The sequence below is a fragment of the Sapajus apella genome, unplaced genomic scaffold (genome assembly GCF_009761245.1).
Source record: "Sapajus apella isolate SASKATOON/1434 unplaced genomic scaffold, GSC_monkey_1.0 scaffold10, whole genome shotgun sequence".
Lineage (NCBI taxonomy): Eukaryota > Metazoa > Chordata > Mammalia > Primates > Cebidae > Sapajus > Sapajus apella.
This window is the reverse complement of record NW_022436950.1, coordinates 29,592,181-29,610,771: the sequence shown is the minus strand read 5'-3', so window position 1 is coordinate 29,610,771 and position 18,591 is coordinate 29,592,181. Positions and strand designations below refer to the sequence as shown.

The following is an 18,591-nucleotide window of genomic DNA, read 5'->3' as shown; positions in this document are numbered from 1 at the left end:
TTTATTTTTAGCCTATGTGTGTCTTTGCATGTGAGATGGGTCTCCTGAATACAAAACATCACTGGGTCTTGGCTCCTTATTCAATTTACCAGTCTGTGTTTTTTAACTGGGGCATTTAGCCCATTTAAAGCTAGTATTGTTATATGTGAATTTGATCCTGTCATCTATTTTAAATATATCAGTATTAGATAGATCAACAAGACAGAAAATTAACAAGGATATTCAGTCTCTTTTCTTCCACTTTGTTGTTTTGGCTGTTGATACTTGTGCGTGCTTTACAAGATTCTCATTTTCTGTTTTTCATTTCCATCAGGTCATTTATGTTCCTCTCTAAACTTGTTATTCTAGTTAGCAATTTCTCTAACCTTTTACAGGGTTATTTGCTTCTTTGCATCGCATTAGAACATGCCTCTTTAGCTCAGTGTAGTTTTTTATTACCCACCTTCTGAAGCCTACTTCTGTCAATTCGTCCACCTGATCCTCCGTCCAGTTCTGTGTCCTTGATGGAGAAATATTGCAATCATTTGGAGGAGAAGAGATACTCCAGCCTTTTGGGTTTTCAATATTTTTTCATTGATTCTTTCTTGTGAGTTTGTGTAGTTTCAGTCTTTGAGGCTGCTGACTCTTGGATGGGGTTTTTGTGGGGGCTTTTTTGTTGTTGTTGCTCTTGCTGATGCTGTTGTCGCTTTCTGCTTGTTTTTCTTTTTCAATAGTCCAGTCCCTCTTGTATAGCACTACTGCAGTTTGCTGGGAGTTCACTTCAGGCCCTGTTCATCTGATTTGCTCCCATGCTGTCATTCAAGGAGGTTGGAGAGCAGCAAAGATGGGTGCCTGCTCCCTCTTCTGGACATCTGACATTGAGTGATGCCAATAGGATCGCTCCTGTACAGGGTGTTCAACAATCCCTGTAGGAGGGTCTCACCCAGTTGGGTGGCACGGGGAGCAGGACTTGTTTAACGAAGCACTTTGTCCCTTGGTGGAGAGGGTGTGTTTCGCTGGGGAGAAGCCCACCGTCTGGTCTTCCCAAATTCCTCAGAACTACCAGGAGGAGAGGCTAAATCTGCTGGTCCACAGAAACTGTGGTCACCCCTCCCCCTAGGGGCTTCTGCCCGGGTAGATCCAAATTCTGTCCCTGAGCCTCTGTCTGTAGTTATTGGAGATCCTGCAGAGAAGCCCCTCCCAATAAGGAAGGATGGGTCCGGTTTAGGCCTGAAGAGGCACTCTGGCCACAGACTGCCACCTCCAGTGTGTTAGGCTGTGGGGACAAGTCTTTCCCACTCTAGCTTCAGCAGGGAAAACGCGCAACCTAGAGCTATAGAAATGGGTGCTGCCCTTTCCCCACCCAGGGAACTTAGTGTATAAGTCAGTGCAAGTCCAAGTGCTAGCTGCTGCAGAAGCGAATAGCTTAGACAGCTGGCAGCCACCGCCCTGGTGGTTGCCCCTCTCCCCTGGAGTTCCATAGGCTTAAGCAGATTCCAGCTGAGAAGTTATTAAGAATCTGCGTGTTCTGTGTTCTGGGGTTAGGATGCTTAGGTGGCATGGGTTCGCCGGTGGGATCTTCAGATCCGTGGGTTGCACAGTAATATGGAAAAAGCACTGTTTCCTCGGCTGGGTAGCAAACTACCCCTTGGCTAGGGGAGGGGGTTCCCCTACCCCGTGTGGCTCTCAGGTTGGCCACCACACCGCACTGTCCTTCCTTCTCTCCATGAGTCATGCCAGCCTTCTAGTAAATTTTGATGAGACAGCCTGGATACCTTGGTTGCTGGTGAAGGATTCACACGCTTATTATGTTTTTTTTCAACGGAAGCCTCTGAGCACCAAAGCTTGTAGTCAGCCATCTTGGCCCATTTTGTCTTTAAATAATATTCTACTGTATGGCTGTATCTTATGTTTTATATCCACTTATCCCAGTCAATAGATATTTGGGTTATTTCCACTTTATATCTATTGTGAATGATGCTGCTGCTAAAAGTGAGCACTTATAAATTTTTCTGTGGACATAGATTTTCAGCTTCATTGGTAGATACCTATGAGTAGTATTGGTGAGGTGCATGGCAAATTCATAATTTTTTTAGAAATTGCCAACCGGTTTTCCAAAATGGCTTACCATTTTACATTCCCTCTAGCAACATATGAGGGTGTGTTCCTTTATGTCCTCAGGAACACTTGTTATTGTCTAGCTTTCTTATTCTAGTCATTCTAGTGTGTATGAAGTCAGATCCAATTGTAGTTTTAATTTACTTTTCCATAATGAGTAATGATAAATATATTTTCATGTGATTATCAGCTATTTGAATATGTTCTTTGAGGAAATGTTTGTTCAAACATTTTGCCCACTTTTTAACTAGGTTGTCTTATAATTAAATTTTAAGAATGTTGTGTATATTCTGGAACCAGTACTTTATAAAAAAAAAAAAAAAAAAAATGGATTCACAGATATTTCTCCCTGGTATCTGACTTAACTTTTTATTTGATATTTTTTAAATGATCTACCTCCAACTAGCACTAGAATCAGGCTACATGGGTGCACTGTTTTTGAAAGATTTCTTAGAATTGTTGAAAGAACAGAGTCATATTAATACAATTTTTAACCAAAATATTATTATCTTGTACTTTAAAAATATAATATGTAAATAATGTATGTGTCTTAGTGTCTTTCTTTGGACTTAATTTTTTTGTTTGTTTGTAGAAAGTGATTTATTTAAAGAGAGAGAGAAACAAGAGGAGAGAGAAAGAAACAACTAACTCTCACACTGAGTGAGAGAATCCAGAAAGATGGAATCCAGGAGAGGAAAGCAGCTTCCACACTGAGTGTAAGGGAATAGAGAGATGGAGTTTAGGAGGGGAAGACAGGCTTCCACGAGAGAGTGTGGAAGGGGTTTTTGGACTTTAAAAGCAAGTGGCCTAGTTGAATAATCTGCTGGTAGAGACTATGAAATTTTGATAGCAACTTTGATTGTATAAACAGAATTATTTGTATTTATCCACTGATTCACTGTCCCAGGTCAATGGTGATAAGCATTTAAAATTAAATAATATACATGGAATCTTAAAAAGTTGAACTCATAGAAGTAGAATGATAGTTATCAGAAACTGGGAGAGGGGGATGGATAGGGAAAGGGAGATGTTGATCAAAGGGCACAAAATTTTATTTAGTTGGGAGGAAGGAGCTTTAGTGAGCTAGTGTACAGAATGGTGACTGTAATAAACAATAAAGCATTGTATATTTCAAAATTACTAAAAGAGCAGGTTTTAACTATTTTTACCCCAAAAAAGGTATGTGAGATGATAATGAATCTGTTACTTAGTTTGAGTTAATCATGCCACAATATAACCATATATTAAAACATCAAATTGTACTTCATAAATATATAATATTATGCATCAATTTAAAACAAAAAATTGAAAGTTAAAAATTTTTAAAGTAATATGGAAGGAACTCTGTGAGGATAACCAATCCAATCTCCTATCACCTAGCTGATGTACAAACAACTTTAAGGAATGATCAATTTAATACTCCCTCATGAAGCTTGTTTTATTTTTACATTGCTCTATTTAGTAGGACGTCCTTATATGTGATAAAAATTTGCTTTTCTGCTAGTTTCTGTCTATGGTTCTTGCTTTTTTTTTTTCTGCTGTGTAACAAATTACAACAAGCTTAGTAAATGAAACAGCACACATTTATTATCTTTCAATTGTAGGGAGAAACCCAGGGACGACTTAGTTGGGTTCTCTGCTTCAGGGTCTTACCAAGCTAAAAGCTGGGTGTTGGCATGGACTGTAATTGCCTCACAGGCTTAACTGGGGAAATGTCTACTTACAGCTTTCCTCAGGTTGTTGACAGAATTTATTTCCTTGTTCTAGGACTCAGGTCCTTGTTTTCTTGCTGGATATTGGTTGGAGACTGGTATTAGTTCTGAAGCCTACCCACAGTTACTTTCCACATGGCCCTCTTCATAAGCTACCTCAAAATAGGGCAGCTGTCTTGTTCAAGCAAGCGAGGGAGAGACATTCTAATTCTAGTCTGCTAACACAGTGTTTATATTGTGACATAACCACAGTAGTGATGTCTCATTACCTTTGTCATATAAGGTAACCTAATTATGGGAGTAACATCCCTTTACCTTTTCCATATTTTATTGATCATAAATAAGTCACAGGTCCTGCCTGCACTCAAGAGAAGATGATTAAGTGTGTGAACCATCAGATGGGAATCAAGGGTGTCTCTCCTAAAATCTGTCTACATGTTTTTTTTTTTTTTTTAAGTTGAGGAAACTCTTCCTATATTAGCCTTCCTTTGACTCAAAAGTAACCATTATGACCACCATCATATCCACAAGGCCTTCATTTTATTTGATGGCAACGAAGTTATCAATAGCATAATTAAATCAGATTTGGGTAAAGGTAGTTACTTAGGACACAGGCTGAGAGAATCAGAACTACCTTTTTGGAACATCTATGTGTGCAAAATTGTGTTACAGTCTTTATATTTATTTTATTATTGAAATATTCATGTATTCATTTATTTCGATGCCAGTATATGGCACCACCACTGGCCTAGATATTCTAGTTAAAATATGAGGTTCTCTCCACTCCAACCCCTTTACATTCTGCCTTCTTAATATTTGTCAAATCTTTTTTCTCCAATCTCATAGTCACTGGCTTAGTTCATATCCTTATTTCTTACTTGGATTTCTTTTTATAACTTAATTTTTTAGGAACAGAGTCTCACTCTGTCACTCAGACTGTAGTACAGTGGCATATTCACAGCTCGCTGTAACCTCAAACTCCTAGGCTCAAACAATCCTCAAACAATCCTCCTACCACAGCCTCCCAAGTAGCCAAGAATACAATGCGCACCACCAAGACCCACTATTTTTTAAAAAAACTTTTTATAGATACATGGTGTTGTTATGTTGCCCAGGCTGGTCTTGAACTCCTGGCCTCAAGTGATCCTCCTGCTTCAGCCTTTCAAAGTGCTGGGGTTACAGGTGTCAGCCGTCATACCCAGCCCTTACTTGGATTTTTGCAACTGCTTCCAAACTAGTGTTTCTACACTAATCACTATTTCCTGCTAATCTGTTACCTATGAGATGTTACCAAAGTGATTTAAAATACCTGTGGACTAACGAGATATGGTTATCTGCACCAACCACCCCCAATATACAATGGTAAAATAGGTATAATGGTAAAATAGGCATAGGATACCTGCTCTGGACATGTCTATTCAAGGAGATAAAATGAGAGGCAGTTTTGAAATTAAGATGGAAAAATGTTGGAAGATCCTTGATTAGAACTCAGTGCTATTCTTGCCTATGGCTTTTGGCTCCACCCTCTAGGCTATTAATTCTATCCTCTAAATCAGCTTTCCCTTTTCACAAAAGATAGCATGTGTTTATAGCTGAGTAGTTTCCTCAGTTTACTGCCTGCCAGTAAAGTTTTGGGGATTTAGGCTCCCAATACATAACAAAAAATTAACCGTATTTAATAGTGTAAAATTCTGAGGTCATTAAATATTCATTTGCTTATATTTCTTACATAATTTTTCTTATCCATAGTAAGCACAGAAATTCACAAATATAGACATATAGATAGTAAATGATGTTTCGTTTCTCTGACAAAATCAAGTGTTAATGTTTCCATTATGAACTGTCTCTGGAAGTGTTTTTGCTGATATAGTTATTTTTAAAACTTTGTGGGTTCACTGTGAATCTTTTTAGAGTCCACTAGAATGGAAAAAATCCACATCCAGAAATCTCTTTGAGATAATCCCATTTCAATTTTGTGCTTATGTTGAACCTCTAAGAAACTTAAATGCCCTTAAGTTTCTTAGAAGATATATATATATATATATATATATATATATATATATATATGAAGTTATAAATGTTTGGATTCAAATCATACTCTCAAAGTCTAATTTAAAGGGGTTTTCATCTAATGGAATGATATTCTTAGGTATGGCCAGAAATCATTCTGAAGTCTTAACAAATGACTGTGCAACTCCCACAGTTGGCTTCATCTTTAGACCATATTTTTTCAAAGTTCTTTATTTCTGATGCTTTATTGGAAGCCATTTCTTAATTTTAGCATTATTTGCCATCTGGAGAAGCTGAGGTTTTTCAAAATCAAGGTTCAGCTCATTAGTCTTTAACAGTTCCTCCTTTAATTCATATCTTTTCTCCCTCAACTAAGCAGCAAGGAGAAATTAGAACACTTTATTTGGAAGTCTCCTTTGTTAGACCACCCAGTGTGTTAGGCACTTGTTTTTTTAACTTTCCACATCACAGCTAACCAACTTTCTGTTACTACATAACAAGGATTCTCCTTCTCCAGTTTCCAATAGTACACCCTTTACTTCTTGTTAAGCCCTCACCAGCAGCCTTCTCAATGTTCAAGAGTTTTATTCACAATCTATGTAAGGTAATTTATGCTTTTTTTTTTTTTTTTTTTTTTTTTTTTTTTAGATGGAGTCTGCTCTGTCACCCAGGCTGGAGTGCAGTAACATGAACATGATCTTGGCTCACTGCAACCTCCACCTCCTGTTCAAACGATACTTCTGCCTCTGCCTCCTGAGTAGCTGGGACTACAGGCACGTGCCACCATGCTCAGCTCATTTTTGTATTTTTAGTAGAGACAAGGTTTCACCATGTTGGCTAGGATGGTCTCCATCTCTAGATCTCACGATCTTCCCCCCTCAGCCTCCCAAAGTGCAGGGATTACAGGCGTGAGCCACCGTGCCTAGCCAATTTATGCTTTAAAATACACACACACACACACACACACACACACACACACACACACACACACACATATACACATCTCAAAGTCTTCTGCCTACTGCCTGACTCCAAAATCATTTTCAAAATTTAGGGTTTTATCTTGGTTCCAAAATCTGTATTAGTTGTCAATTTCTATATAACAAATTATCCCAAATCCTAGCAGTTTAAAACAAAGGGCATTTTTTTTCTTTTTGCATAGTTTCTGAGGATTATGAATGCTGAAACAGCTTAGCTGGGTGATTGTGATGCAGGGTCTCTCAAGCTGTTGGCTAGGGCTGCAGGTTTCTGAAAGCTTGACTGGTTTGGAGGCTTTGCTTTCAAGCTCACTCAGATGGCCCTTGGCCAGAGGACAAAATTCCTCACTATCTGTGTCTCTCCATACGGCTGCTCATAACATAGAAGCTGGTTTCCCCAAAACAAATTATTCAAGAAAGAAAGGGAGCATCTAAAATGGATGCTTTTATAACCTAATCTTTTAAAACCTAATCTTCTATGACCTAATCTTTTATGATCTAATCTAATCTTTTAAAACCTAATCTTCTATGACCTAATCTTTTATAATCTAATCTCTGAAGCGGCCTACCACTAATTCTGCTATAGTCTTTGTATCACACCAACTAACTTTAGTGCAGTGGGGGAGGGGACCACACTAGAATGTGAATACCAGGAGGGAGGGGGGCTATGTTGGAGGCTGGAAATAATAATGATGATAATGTCACCATCATTTAATATATTAAAATTATTATGGCTATTTCTGTACATATTTTTCACATCAGTTATTGAGCATTCCTCTTCAACTAATTCTGTTTCATACAAATTCCAAAAGTTTAACTTAATTTCAAATAAGACTAAGTAAACTTTTACTTCAAATACTATGCTTCTGCCTTACTTTAAAAAGTATCATGAAAACCAAGATCAGGTCATAAAATATTCATTATCGTATATTTCTTACATAATTTTTCTCATCCATAGTAAGCATAAAAATTTACAAATATAGACATATAGACAGTAAATGATGTTTCTTTTTCTGACAAAATCAGTGTCAGTGGTTCCATTCTGATTTGCCTGTAAAAACAAAGCCAGCTATAATTTTAAGATTCCTATTTGTGAATGGACATTTTTTTCTCTGATATGTCTACACTCAAGCACTATATATATATATGCATACTCTGACACATATGTGTGCGTAGTCACCCACAGCAACATATACACACATATGTTAATTAGACATGAATCAGTGGCACTTTCGAAAAATGAGTTAGGTTTTCTCTCTGCCCAGCTGCAGTGGTTGGTTGCCATGGAAATGATGCACAAAGTAGAGCTTTCAGAAAACACAAATGTTAATGTGTCTTTATTGGACAAGTTCATAAATTAATCAGAAAAGAAGATAACTTTAATAACAAAGCAATGCAAATATCCTAGTAACAAAAGTTGTCTGCTTTTATCAAATATAATTCATTATCTCTTTTGCTCTGACCTTGACTGAATTGCACATCAGTCTTCTCTGCACTCTGCAATAAGTAAACAGGTAGCTAGTTTTTAAATTAATGTTAGATTTCATCTTTAATTACTATATGCAGAGAGTTAATTTATGCTTCATTAAATACTGCATAGAGTCAAGATTGATTTCTGCAGTTCTCTGCTTCCATAGATTGTCTGTTATTTCCAGAGTGCTTATCTGCCTTCAATACTTTCTGCTATCGTGTCCCAACCCTAATTAATGATAACTTGGTTTTCCAAAGCCATAGTTGCTTGGAAAATAGACTAAAGAAATTCTTGCCAATTTTGAAATGCTTTTCTGTCATATGTTGTTTGTTCTATGTGTATAATTTTATATAGAGCCAATTACAGAAAAAAAATTAAATATATAAAATATTTTTAAAATAAGTAAAAATCATCCATGAACCATCAAGTAGCTGTTAACATTATTAACTTTATATATATATGCTTTTTGCTATTATTTTTACCTATTTAGAAAGAAATTGTATTCATATCCTTTTATAACATTTTCATTTTTAATTTTTTTCTAGGAAATAACTTTTAGATTCAGAGGATATTAGAGTTTTAAAGAATTTTTCTGTCACATGATCTAAGAAGCTTTCCTCATATCATTTTTATCCAGTTATGTAAATTTATTTCTCACATGTTAGTCTGTTGGTTAATTAAAATGACTTTCATTGGATAGTGACACGTTGATCATACCTGATAATGCTGTCTTAAATGAAATAAAAAATATTTATTGATCGTACTTTTTATTGAATATTCAGTGCAGTACAGCTCACACATTAAGTCAAATAAACTAGCGATTGAATAACACGTTAAGGAGAGGTACCTTAATACCAATTTAGTCATCTGTTGCTCTTAGGAACAACACTGTCAGCATATTTTCTCAGTCACAGCATTTTCAAACAGGATTATTAAGATTATTCAAGGCTGGTCGTGGTGGCTGATGCCTGTAATCCTAGCACTTTGGGAGGCCAAGGCAGGTGGGTCACCTGAGGTCGGGAGTTGGAGACCAGCCTGGCCAACATGGCGAAACCCCGTCTCTACTAAAAATTCAAAAATTAGCCAGGCATGGTGGCGGGCACCTGCAATCCCACTTACTTGGAAGGCTGAGGCAGGAGAATCACTTGAATCCGGAAGCGGAGGTTATAATGAGCCGAGATGACGCCTGTTCACTCAAGCCTGAGAAAAAGAGTGAAACTTAATCTCAACAAGTAAAAAAAATAAAAAGATTATTCAAGGAGGGCTCAGGGTCTGGGGCGAGCCCAGCCAGGCCCCGCCCACTTCGTGCCCTTCGGCGGAGGCACGCCTCAGATTGGCGCGAAGGTGATAAAGAGGCGTGACCGGAAAGGCCCCACCCTGCTCGCCCCAGTAGTACTTAAGCGAGTTGGCTGGGCGGCTGCACTCTGCTCCGCTGCTCGGCCTAGAGAGAGTGAGTGGATCTCTTGCACTACTCTTGCTCGACTGGGTGACCCCGGCACCTCGGCCACCATGCCGCGCTCTTTCCTTGTCAGGAGGCCCTATGACCCCGATCGGAAGCCAAACTACAGCAAGCTGCAGGACTCTCATCCAGAGTTTACCTTCCAGCAAGCCTACGAGCAGGCCCACTTGCTGGCAGCCACCATCCCACGTCCGGAGATCCTCAATCCTACCGCCTCGCTGCCAACGCTCATCTGGGACGCTTTCCTGGCGCTCCACGCCCAGCCAGTTGCCCGGGCCTCCCTCCAGTTGGGAATCTCCCAGGACAGTCGCAAGGCGGCAGAGCTGAACTCGCTGTCGGATGAGGACAGCGGGAAAGGCTCCCAGACCCCCAGCCCACCGTCACAGGCTCCTTTGTCTTTCTTCTCCACTTCAGCCTCTTCCTTGGAGGTCGATGCCGATGCCGCCTTGCCAGGCTTGGGCCAAGTGCCCAAGCCGCTGGCCCAGCTCTCTGAGACCAAGGATTCCCAGTTTCGAAAAGCCTTCAACTGCACATACTGCAATAAGGAATGCCTCAGCCTGGGTGCCCTCAAGATGCACATCCGAAGCCACACGCTACCCTTCGTCTGTGAAACCTGTGGGAAGACCTTCTCCAGACCCTGGTTGCTGCGGTGCCATGTCCGGACCCACACCGGTGAGAAGCCCTTCTCCTGTCCCCACTGCAGCCGCGCCTTCGCCGACCGCTCCAACCTGCGGGCCCACCTCCAGACCCACTTGGAGGTCAAGAAGTACCAGTGCCAGGCGTGCACTCAAACCTTCTCCCGAATGGCCTTGCTCAAAAAGCACCAAGAGTCGAGCTGCTCAGGGGGCCCCCACTGACCCTAGAGGCTCCCTCTTCCTCTCCATACCTGAGCGCCCCCCACAACCAACAGCCTCCCCAAGCTCCAGAAGGAAGGATCCCACGTCCTTCTCACTGCCACCTAATTCCCACTTCTGGCTGCATCGGCCCCACGGGACTTTGATGGAAACCCTTTCTGATTCTGTTCCCTCTGCCTGGATCCCTCAGCGGACTCTGAAAGAGGCCTTCCCGTGGCCGTATCTGTGGATGACTGGCTGGAGGGCAGCTGGCAGCGCCAGCTCGGGGGCATTATTGAGCTGGCCTTTCTGCGCGTGTTTGTATTCAGAGCTGTTTGGATATAGCTGCTTTGAGCTACAGGACAAGAGCTGACAGACTGACTGGGAAGTTCCCACCCCAGTCAGGGGACCCCTCCTTCCTGCCCAGGAACCCTCAGGCCACCCTCCATGAGGTGTGACTGCAATAATCGACCCCCAGGCTCAGCCACACCTTCGAGGGAGATGGCCAACACCAGGATGTGCCTAGAGCCTGAGATGCCCAGAGGCTGGGCAGCTATTTCAGCCTCCTGTTTGGTGTGGTTTACACCTGTTCCCAGGCAATTTAACAGTGTCCCAAAAGGGACTGTGAATAATGGCGGCCCAAGTGAGGTGCTCTGGTTTGCCGGATGTATCTCCCAGAATTATTCTGGGAGCCCAACTAGTAGCCTGGGAGGAATATGTTTACATTTTTCAAGGTACATTGATACTTATATTTCAAACATTTTGCATGAAAGAAACGTTTTGTATAGTTATGTGTGCAGTTTATTGATATTCAATAAAGCAATTTATATATTTTTAAAAATATTCAAGGAGTACCCGAGAATGTTGTTTAAAATAAATATTCCTGGACCACAACCTCTGAAATTCTGGTTTAGGAAGTCTGGGACAAGACCCAGTACCTGGGTTTTTAACAACCTCCCTCCTTCCTATCCTTCTTGGAAGGAAGGATTCCCATGAAGGTGGTTCATGGTCATCTCATATAGAGCACTGCTGTAGGAATTTGAAGTAATTTATGGAACTCCTTAATCTAATTTACTAAATAGAAATATTTGGGGACTTTACAGTGTGGGGCAGAGTAATGGGTGAAGAATAACTACCAGTTATTCCAATGGGGAGAAAATATTTGATTGAACTAGTAATAACTGTCTTGACTACAGCAGCCTAGACAAGAAAACAACGGTTTCACAGGCTCCTATAATAAATCAAATGATTGTCACAAAGCCTTGAAGACCTAAAATTACCCAGCTGGCAGCATGACAACCCTATACTCTGTCTTTTGTTTATAAATCCAAGAGTACAGTGTGGTTGGGGGAGAGGAAGAAATCCTATCATCTGAGGTATAAATAATTGGCTGAGAGGATTGGGTTGGGTCCTGCATCTTTAAGAAGGAGAAATGGGGTGGGTGGGGAAGTGAAGATTAGTGAAAGCCTTTTAGGAAATGGGTAGAAATTAAATCAAGGTTTTTTGTTTCCTTCAAACTGGGTGTCAGGAGTAAATAAGTGGCATGCTGGACAATTTAAGGAAATATTAAAACAGGGCTTTTTACCAAAAGTTGTATTTGGGGCTGAGAAGCAATAAATCAATAACTGGCACACCAGAGCAAGCATAATAGAGAAAGAAATTGGAGTGATAAACCCAACCAGGCTATTCAGGCCTGGTTCCTACTGTGAGGGAGTTTGCATTTAATTCTAAGGGTTTGAGCTAGGGAGTGGAGGAATAAGAGGAGAAACTATAAGATTAGTAGGAAGTAATTGCAATAAGCCTGATGAGAGATGTTAGTGGCTAGGACTAGAGTGGTGTCTGCTGAACTGATGAGAAGTGGTTGGAAGGAGAGTCTATGAGACTTCATGATGGATTGAAAGTTGTCATGAAATTGATGTCCAAAGAGTGAATATCCTAGGTGTCATAAACTCTGGCATACTGTATACGGGAATTTAGGGACTGTAGAGGGCGTCTTTTCATATAATTGTCAACTCACATTGTGTTTGAACTTCTGAACTTCAGTTTATATTTAATTTCCTACTTGTCAAAATATTCAAGAATATCAGACTACAAGATAGCATTGAAATTCAACCCCTCAACCCATCAGACAATGCTGTTAACAAGAGAAAAAATAGGCTGTGTGTGGTGGCTCATGCCTGTAATCCCAGCATTTTGGGAGATGGAGGTGGGGAGATCACCTGACGTCAGGAGTTCGAGACCAGCCTGACTAACATGGTGAAACCCCTTTTTTTACTAAAAATACAAAATTTAGCAGAGTGTAGTGGCAGTCACCTGTAATCCCAGTTACTTGGGAGGCTGAGGCAGGAGAATTGCTTGAACCCAGAGGCAGAGGTTGCAGTGAACCTAGATCACACCAGCACACTCCAGGCTGGGTGACAGAGCAAGACTCTGCCTCAAAAAACAAACAAACAAAAAAAAAAAGAGAGAGAGAAAATAACAAATTATGGTATGTGCTTCTATAGGGAAATAGAAAAGCTGTAAAAAAAATTTGCAGGGCTTTGTATTTTTGAACGTTTTACTGAAACTCACAGTTGGAATTGTATTTTACTAATGGCTCATAACAAACATATCAAGTGAGACAAAGTTTCACCAAACATCCAAGTCCTTACTGCATAGTTTTTATTCTGCTTAATGGGTTAAATAGTAGCTGTGTCCTATGGAATTATTTTCTTGAACCACTAGTGAGCCATGGATTTTTAATTCAAAAAATATGGGCCTGAGAAGTTGAGGAAAATCTCTGCTCACTCTCCATGGCTGTATTTTTTGAGAGCGATTCGTGCGTGGGTAGCACCATTTGCTAGTTTACGGTAGGGTACAAACATCTCTCTTTTGCACCACCTAAATCAGAAGGAAATTGTGCTTGGGAGTTAAGTTTAGATTTAAGATACCATCTTGGATCCCAGAAGTTCTAAGTTTGTATTTTGTCATTTATTGTCTGTGTTTCTCACTAGACCATATGTTCTTCAAGGTGAGGACGTTAAACTTATCTTTAAATCTGCTAATATCTTAGTCAGTTTTGGATGCCATAACAAAGTACCATTGCCTGGGTGGCTTCTAAATAACAAAAATTTATGTCTCATGGTTCTGGAGGCTGGAAGATTGAGATTGCAGTGCTAGCGCAGCCGGGTTCTGGTGAGAGCCCTCTTCCGGGTTGCAGATAGCTATCTTTTCGTTGTATGTTCACTTAGTGAAAAAAGGGCAGAAATCTTTCTGGAGTCCTTTTTTCATAAAAGTGTTAATCTCATTCTTGAGGACACTACCTTCATGACCAAATTATCTCCCAAAGGCCCCACATCCTAATACCATAATGTTAGGGATTATGAATTTCAACATATGAATTTTGTAGGACACAAACATTCAATTTGTTGCACCTAAGATACCTAGGATGACATATTAATCTGAGTAAGTTCTTAAAACTACTTTGTGGTAGAATTAAATTGAATACTAGGTAATGAATATATTATGTGTTTAAACAATAACAGAATCCCAGGAACTTGAGATTTTTTTAAAAATTAATTTTACTCTCTTACAAGGGTATGTAACTTTAGAATTTTCAAAATTGTTTATTTTCCTGATATGAAACTTCTGTTTCTTAGCATTTTTTACCTTCCTTAGTTATTTTACATATTTTCACAATTGAAATTAAATTAACTCAATGAGGTAAGCAACGCAAATATCATTCCTATTTCTATCAGGGTAAAAGTCAAACCCAATCTTAGCATAAAAGAAGCATTGAAATCTGAACGTCCTCTGTTTCTATATCTCTCACTCTCATCATTGTTCATCACCCAAATTACTCACCAATTACTTATGGTCTCCCCTTCAAACCCATATTTTTAAAAGTCATACTTTTGTAGGCATTGTTCCCTCTGACAGAAATGCCAATCCTCCCTCCTGCCCAAAGCTCAACTTTGCCTGGTCAATTCCTATCCACCATTCAAAACTCTCTCAGTATTTCTACTTCCAGGAGATGTTCAGTGAAAGTAGAATGAGAGACCAGTTAGAAGAATATTAGAATAAACCACATAAGAAACAAGTAAATGAATAAACAAATAAGAAAAGTAGAGCTATAAGCCATGTTGTGCTGCCCTCAGAGGGCTTGACTGCCAGTATAATTATTTTCTCTCTGCCATGGGAAACAGGGCCTCTCTCGTGATACCTCCATGCCAAAGGTCCCGCTATGCCACCTACTTTGACGTTGCTGTTCTGCGCTGCCTACTTCAGCCCCATTGGTCTGAGGAAGGCACTCAGTGGTCTCTGATGTACTATCTACAAAGGCTGCGACACATGTTGGAAGAGAAGCCAGAGAAGCCTCCAGAGCCAGATATTCCTCTCCTGCCCAGACCCAGGAGTAGCTCCATGGTGGCGGCAGCTCCCTCACTAGTGAACACCCACAAAACCCAAGTAAGAAAAATTAAGTTCATTATCATTCAAATGAGCAATGTTGCCATTGCCATAATGAATTTTCTTTTCTTCTCTGTTCATCAAGCTCTTATGTACTTGAGTGCTATTTGGTTGGTAGATTACACTGTTGACATTATCTTTTCCCTTCTGTCTTGCACGCTTGACCCTTTGCTGCTCTTTAGCACATAATAATTTGAAAAAGTGCACCTCTTGCACATGCTAATTTAGTATAAGTCTTTGTTTATCTAGAATAGTGGAAAATTGGGTCTTCTGGATAATCAAAGTAGTAATTAATAGAGACTTCTGACATTTAATCTGTTGATTACCAATATCATAAAATGTGTAGCATAGCATTTTAATAAACATGATGTAACCTCTTTTACATAACTCAACATTTTTCAGTGTCTTAATGTCATCATTAGGAATATCACATTTTGATAGTCTTGCTATTTGTCATAAATGTTTGGAGAAGTAAACTGAATATGTGATGATATGGTGATATCCTCATGACAATTGCTTTTTCATAAATGAATGACTTAATATCAGCTTGAACACTTGTTCTTCTCCTCTTTCTTATCGACACTAGGTGCTGTAAATGTAGAGAAAACTGTGACTTATAGTATGTTCCAGTTGTTTGGATTTACTTAAATGTGAATTGGCAGAGTCTGAATTTTTTTTCTGCATGTTCTGAAAATAAACATGAGCAATATCAGAATTAACAAATATATAATCTGTTTTAGAGTAAATATTCTGCCTAAGTGGGTATCTGCTTTACTGAATCATTTGATGGAAAAAAACACTCATTTCATTTAAAAAAAAAAGAGAGAGAGATCATCTTCCATTTTCTTAGCATTCTAGATCTGGTTCTGCAGGCCTCACTGCTGAAAACTCCAAACAGAAATTATAATTAATATGAAATATGTCTTCTCACTAGCAGAATTTGGATTCTAGAAGTCCAGACATATAAGTTAAATTCTTCATAGATATCAAAGCAGTAGGTACATCCCTATTAAAAATGTAATATTTCAATAAGAAAAGTATTTGAATGTAAAGTCCTAAGTCCTTGATCATTGTTTACCTTTATTAAGGATCTCACCATGAAGTGTAATGAGGAGGAAAAATCTCTTAGCGCTGAGGCCTTTTCCAAGGTTTCACTGACCAATCTGCGTAGATCTGCAGTCCCAGATCTTTCTTCAGACCTGGGCATGAATATTTTTAAAAAGGTGAGTAGAAATCCTTATGCTCTTTGATATTTTGGTAATTAAAAAATGTCAATGGGGCATGAGATGTTTCTAGTCATACTGCAGTATGTGTTGGGGTGGGAAAGGGACCCTAGAAACCCAAGTCAGGTCCTAGCTGTAACACTGACTCGCAGCATACCCCTATGCAAGTTCCTCTGTGTGTATGAGTGTACTTCCTATTCTAAATCCTCCACAGGGTTGTCATGAAACTCAATCCTGATCACATGCTTAAAGCAGTGTAAAGTAGTGTAGTGGTGGAAGTAGTTGTGGTAGCAATAATGGTAACTTTCATTTGTATAGTTCAGCTCATTTTTATCAAGTACTTTTTATAAATAGTTCTCATTTAATCCAATGAGATCCTTACTCTTTTCATTTTGCAGATAAGAAATTGACTCTTAGAAATTTTAGGTAGTTTACCAAAGATTGAGTCCAAACTCAAAAGTAGGTCTTCTAGTTAAATACCTTATATTTTTCTGCCATTATTCTGCCTTTATTTTTTGTAATTATATGGAGATAAACAGAAAATAATGTGTAGACCTATGTATCTAGAGATGTAGACATATATAGTGGTTTGCTTTCTGGTTTTCAAAACAATTAGTTTAATTATGCTGATGAAGAACATAGAACATGATATTAACTTATTATGAGCCGAAAGTGTTGCTAAGTAAGCAGTGTTCTGCCTTTGTTAATGATGCAACAAAAGATAATGGCTATCAATTTTCTTAAAACATTGATCATTTGAAAAGAAAAAAGTGGTTTTCAATATTGGCTGCATATGAGAATTTTCAAGGAGCTTTAAAAAAACACATCTTCAGTCTCAATCCCAGACGGATTAAACCAGAATTGCTGAAGGTTAGGCTAAGGAATTGTTATATTTTAAAAGCTTCTCAAGCAATTTAAAACTTTTAGTTGAACTTGGTTTTGAACTCTTTTGGTGGGAATAGATTTGTGGCAATGTATCGTCTGTATCTTCTTCACTGTTCTTATGAACAGTGGCACACAATTAGTGTTGGATAACTGGAACAGTGGATCACCATCATGAAAAATGGGACAGAAAAAGATGGGCTGGTTCAAGTAGTGACTCTCATTTTGTGATTTGCAAACTTTAGTGTGCATCAGAATTACCTACCAGGCTTGTTAAAACAACACATTGCTGGACCTTAGCTTCTGAGGGTCTGATACACTACGTCTGAGAATTTGCATTTCTAGTAAGTTCTCAAGTGATGCTCATGCTACCAGTCCAGGGACCACACTTTGCAAACCACTAGTCTAACCCACCCATGGAATACGTGGCCTTTCACTCTTTGAACATGAAATTTCTCCCATTTCTATTGGATGATATTCAGTGACTTCTGGGTCTCCTCTTCTTGGAACATTTTCAGTATTTTACTGCAGATCATGGAGCACCTTGGGAAGCAGATTGTAACCTTTTCTTTGCCCTGTGCGTAATTCTACATCTTTCATCACTGTAGTTCAAGAGCCGCAAAGAAGACCGAGAGAGGAAAGGCTCCATTCCGTTCCACCACACAGGCAAGAGGAGGCCACGGAGAATGGGAGTGCCCTTCCTGCTTCATGAGGACCACCTGGATGTGTCCCCCACACGCAGCACATTCTCCTTTGGAAGTTTCTCTGGGCTGGGAGAAGACAGGAGAGGAATTGAGAAAGGAGGCTGGCAAACCACCATTTTAGGTGACCACAAGACCTTTCAATGTAGGGCAGAGTTTAAGTGACCTGTTTAGAACTGGATCTAGGGGTCCTGGGCAAATCTGAATCTATCTTGAACAGTTCAGCCACGAAATTTGAGGGTCAAATGCAGGTTCTCCAGGACCAAAATAATGCTGTGTTATCACAGCCAAATAAATCCAGATAATTGAAGAAATTATGCAAGAGTTCTGTATAATTAGGTAACAATCTTATTTCTTAGATCATTCTAGATGAAGAAACATGGCGTTAGGGTACTCTGTGCATTAATTTCCACTGTGAACCTAAACAGCAGATTTTTATTAAACTTTGATTTTTTTTCAAAAAAGCAGCAAAGTAAAGGGATATATATACATATATTTCTGGATTGCATATTAAGTAGGTCAGTTTAAAATCAGAAGCTGACCGCTAGCTGGGCCACAACAGATGGTTTCTGACATTTGGCTAAGATTGGGGCTGACCTTATCACAGGCAGCTTCATCAATCATCCTGAACCTGAATATCCCCACGGAAAGTTCAGTTCTTGATTTTTTGTCTGTGCTTCACACTCTTCCTAACAGCCTCTCACTATCCCTGCTGTCCTTGGGAAAGACAATATCTTGGTAGAGAACCTTTCAGATTTTAAAACCCTCTTGTGGGGTGTT

General features: G+C 39.4%; 1 protein-coding gene and 1 pseudogene across 13 annotated transcripts in view; both read left to right on the top strand.

The window, feature by feature from the left end:
• The window catches only part of UNC80 (unc-80 homolog, NALCN channel complex subunit), a 225,223-nt gene that overhangs the window by 28,976 nt on the left and 177,656 nt on the right, over window positions 1-18,591 (top strand). For all 13 annotated transcript variants that reach the window (XM_032278347.1, XM_032278345.1, XM_032278344.1 and 10 more), the window contains exons 8-10: window positions 14,744-15,005; window positions 16,094-16,228; window positions 17,719-17,935. In XM_032278347.1, coding sequence (XP_032134238.1) covers window positions 14,744-15,005; window positions 16,094-16,228; window positions 17,719-17,935 — 614 coding nt within the window. The remainder of the gene's footprint in view (window positions 1-14,743; window positions 15,006-16,093; window positions 16,229-17,718; window positions 17,936-18,591) is intronic.
• On the top strand, window positions 9,448-11,912 carry LOC116551849 (annotated as a pseudogene).